Source organism: Mastomys coucha, chromosome X, assembly GCF_008632895.1.
Source record: "Mastomys coucha isolate ucsf_1 chromosome X, UCSF_Mcou_1, whole genome shotgun sequence".
In the NCBI taxonomy this organism is placed as follows: Eukaryota; Metazoa; Chordata; class Mammalia; order Rodentia; family Muridae; genus Mastomys; species Mastomys coucha.
In genome coordinates this window covers 160,709,885-160,713,208 of record NC_045030.1, presented here as the reverse complement: position 1 = coordinate 160,713,208, position 3,324 = coordinate 160,709,885, and the positions used below count along the sequence as shown (strand labels likewise).

Sequence of the window (3,324 nt, the reverse complement as noted above, 5' to 3'; positions counted from 1 at the left end):
GGCTACCTCATTTATTACTTTTTACTGATCAACTTTAGTTAAAGATTAACTACTTCAAATAATGTACCCCCAAAGCCCCAAGATTCCTTCTATAGCTTATACTCAAGAACTTAGGTATCCATTTCTCTCTCAAAGCCTATACTTGATTCTTCTCCTTATCAAAAAGCTCACTGATTTTGTTTCACTTTGACTGCTGAATTTGGATAAAGGTCCCTGTGGCTCTGAGAAAAAGTCCCTCCATTTTTTCCAATCACATGGAGCCAATCCAATCAAGCAATGACATTGCTTCACATTAGTGAATGCCTGTCTTCAAAGATAGATCAAAGCAAAACAATGCAGAGAACAAGCACAGACATGGCAGTGTGCAACTGCCATCCACATACTTGGGGAATTGAGGCAGGATGATCACATGTTTGGGGCTAATCCTAGTTACACAGTGTATACAAGGGTACCTAGGGATACTAAGCAAGTTCAAGGTCAGTTTGGGATATATAGAAAGATTAAGACTAGCCTGGGCTATTTAGTGTCTTAGTTAGGGTTTTATTGCTGTGAAGAAACACCATGACCACAGCAACTCCTATAAAAGAAAACACGGCATTGGCTTACAGTTTCAGAGGTTTAGTTCATTATTGTCATGGCAGGAAACATGGCAGAGTGCAGGCTGGCATGGTACTGGAGAGGAGCTGAGAGTTCTACATCTTTGATACAAAGGTATACACAGAAGGAGACTGTGTATAGGAGACCTCAAAGGCCACCCCCACAGGGACACACTTCATCCAATAAGGCTATATCTCCTAATAGTGCCATCCCCTCTGGGTCAAGCATTCAACCACATGAGTCTACGTGGGCTATATCTATTCAAATCACTGCACATAGCTAGGCATTATCCTTTGATTTTTTTCTCAGCATTGGAGGATAAACTCAGAGCATCACATATACTAGGCATGCCCTCTACCAGTGAGTTACGAACTCAGCACACAGGCTCTATCTTGAAGAAACAAACAAAACCAACCAACCAAATGAACCCAAATATAGAACAAGATAAATAAAACATATCCCAACCTTACAGCTGCAGTTTTTCTGAATGGAAGCATCCAATGAGAAGAGACCCACAAAGAAGATAGATGAAGAGCCAGAGAGTGTAGAAATGTCTTTTTAGATTTGATTATTACTTCCATTTTGTTATTTTAAGATACTTTTAAAGGCGACTTAGTGACTTTTATATGTTTATTGGTATAATTGTAACATCTTATTTCCTATTCACTTTTATTGTATAACAGAAAATAATTCTAAACTATCATCTTTCATTCATAATGTGATTGTGGAACAAAAATTTGTCTTGGCCTCCAGGGTCTCATATCTGACTTTCTGAGGATTGGGCAGTAGGCAAGTCCTGACACCTCACAGAGGGGTACCTCTAGACTCCAGCCCTGCTGTGGCTTAGGTTCTGTTGGGTTTAGGTCACAATGGCTGTTGCTAAGTAACAGACAGAGAAAGACTCAGCTGCTACTCTGGAGTCAGTATTGTGTGGGGGAGAGCAGTGAGACTTACAATGGCAGGATACCAGCTCTGGTCACCATGGACCCCCCTAGATGAGAATTTGCAGTGGCTGCGGCACACAAAGCCCACCTTTTCCACTAAACATCCTTTTAGGGTCTCGCCTTGCTTTCAACACACCCCTTCTGATATTGAAGTAAAACAGTGCTTTCATGAAGTTGCTGTAGTCTTCGAGAACCCGAAGATGGAAGCTGTAAAAGGCTCAGAGATACATGGCCGCCAACCTGAGCCACAGAAAGGAATAGCAGCAGCCAAGAAGAGACGGATGATTAAGAAGCCCCAACCCATCCGTCTCATTGGATTGGATTCAGTCTTTGGCAGTGTTATTACAGTCCAGCCACCCAAGTGGACTGGAACCTTCAGAGTTTCTGATACATCAGCCTTCAGCAAAATCATCAGCAAAAAACAACAGTGGCCCAGTGGTCTCAAGGAGCCACAGATTGAGATGACGGTAGCCATGTGCAAACAGATGCTACGCTCGATTCTTCTGCTGTATGCGATATACAAGAAGTGCACCTTTGCCTTGCAACACTCCCAGTAAAGGGTTTCCATCTGACCCTAGTACTTCACACCATAATGTATGGTATGTACTGGAGCTTACATAAACCTATCCATATAAGTCAAACTGTACCCTCATATTTGATATTTTGCTCTTCTATCAAGTTATAATAGCCTAGAAGTTCCTCTCCTTCCTTTCTCTTCACAAGCAGGGCCAACGAGACTGAGTAAAGAAGAATATTTCTGCTTGAAAACTGAATGGACATTTAAAAGTTAAACTACCATCCATCAACATGCTCATGTGGTACCAAAGAGTTAGACAAACCACACAAGCCAGCTAGTCCAGTGTGAACACACTCAAGCCCCAAAGATAATTGAAGAGCTCATGGGAGAAAACGGACTTTATATATATGGATTTTCTGAGTACCAGAAGATGAAGCAATCAAAATTCAAAATCTTTGTGTGGGTTAAGGACCAATTTGAGAACAGTTGTCAATCATCAAACAGATTATGACCACAGCAACGATCATCAAACAGATTATGACCACAGCAACCTAACCATAGGACTCTAATATCAACATCGGTGAAACTGTTAAAAAATATTCTTACAGGCTGACAAGGATGAACTTGATAGCCGTTTTGAGACTGGACATTTTGTTGGAAGACACGAGAGTCCCCCATATTAGCTTCTGGTATTCTAGTTCCAATAAACCACCACTGTTTTATTTAAGGGGAGTTTAGAATTTCTCATTTCAAACTGTAATTTTGTTCTAAAAGCAGAAATCTCGTTTTTTTGTTCTTTGTTTTGTTTGTTTTGTTTTGTTTTGTTTTGTTTTTGTTTTTGGAGACAGGGTTTCTCTGTGTAGCCCTGGCTGTTCTGGAACTCACTCTGTAGACCAGGCTGGCCTCAAACTCAGAAATCTGCCTGCCTCTATCTCCCAAGTACTGGGATTAAAGGCATGTGCTACCACTGCCCAGCTAAAAGCAGAATACTTAAACAATGAATCAAGAGAAAAATAGTTGTAAGGAGCTAGAGAAAGGACTCAAGGAACTGAAGGGTTTGCAGCCCCTTAGGACGAACAACAATATGAACTAACTAGTACCCTCAGAGCTCCCAGGGCCTAAACTACCAACCAAAGAGTACACATGGTGGGACTCATGACTCCAGCAGCATGTGTATAGTAGAAGATGGCCTAGTCAGTCATCAATGGGAGGAGAGGTCCTTGGTCCTGTGAAGGTTCTATGCCCTAGTGTAGGGGAATGCCAGGG

The 3,324-nt window shown here is 41.6% G+C and overlaps 1 protein-coding gene across 1 annotated transcript; it reads left to right on the top strand.

The window, feature by feature from the left end:
• The first annotated feature begins 1,497 nt into the window (after window positions 1-1,497).
• On the top strand, window positions 1,498-2,790 carry LOC116095443 (FANCD2 opposite strand protein-like). Its single transcript, XM_031376809.1, has one exon. It carries the CDS (start codon window positions 1,553-1,555, stop codon window positions 2,096-2,098), a length of 546 nt encoding a protein of 181 aa, XP_031232669.1. The 5' UTR covers window positions 1,498-1,552; the 3' UTR covers window positions 2,099-2,790.
• Window positions 2,791-3,324: the final 534 nt, after the last annotated feature.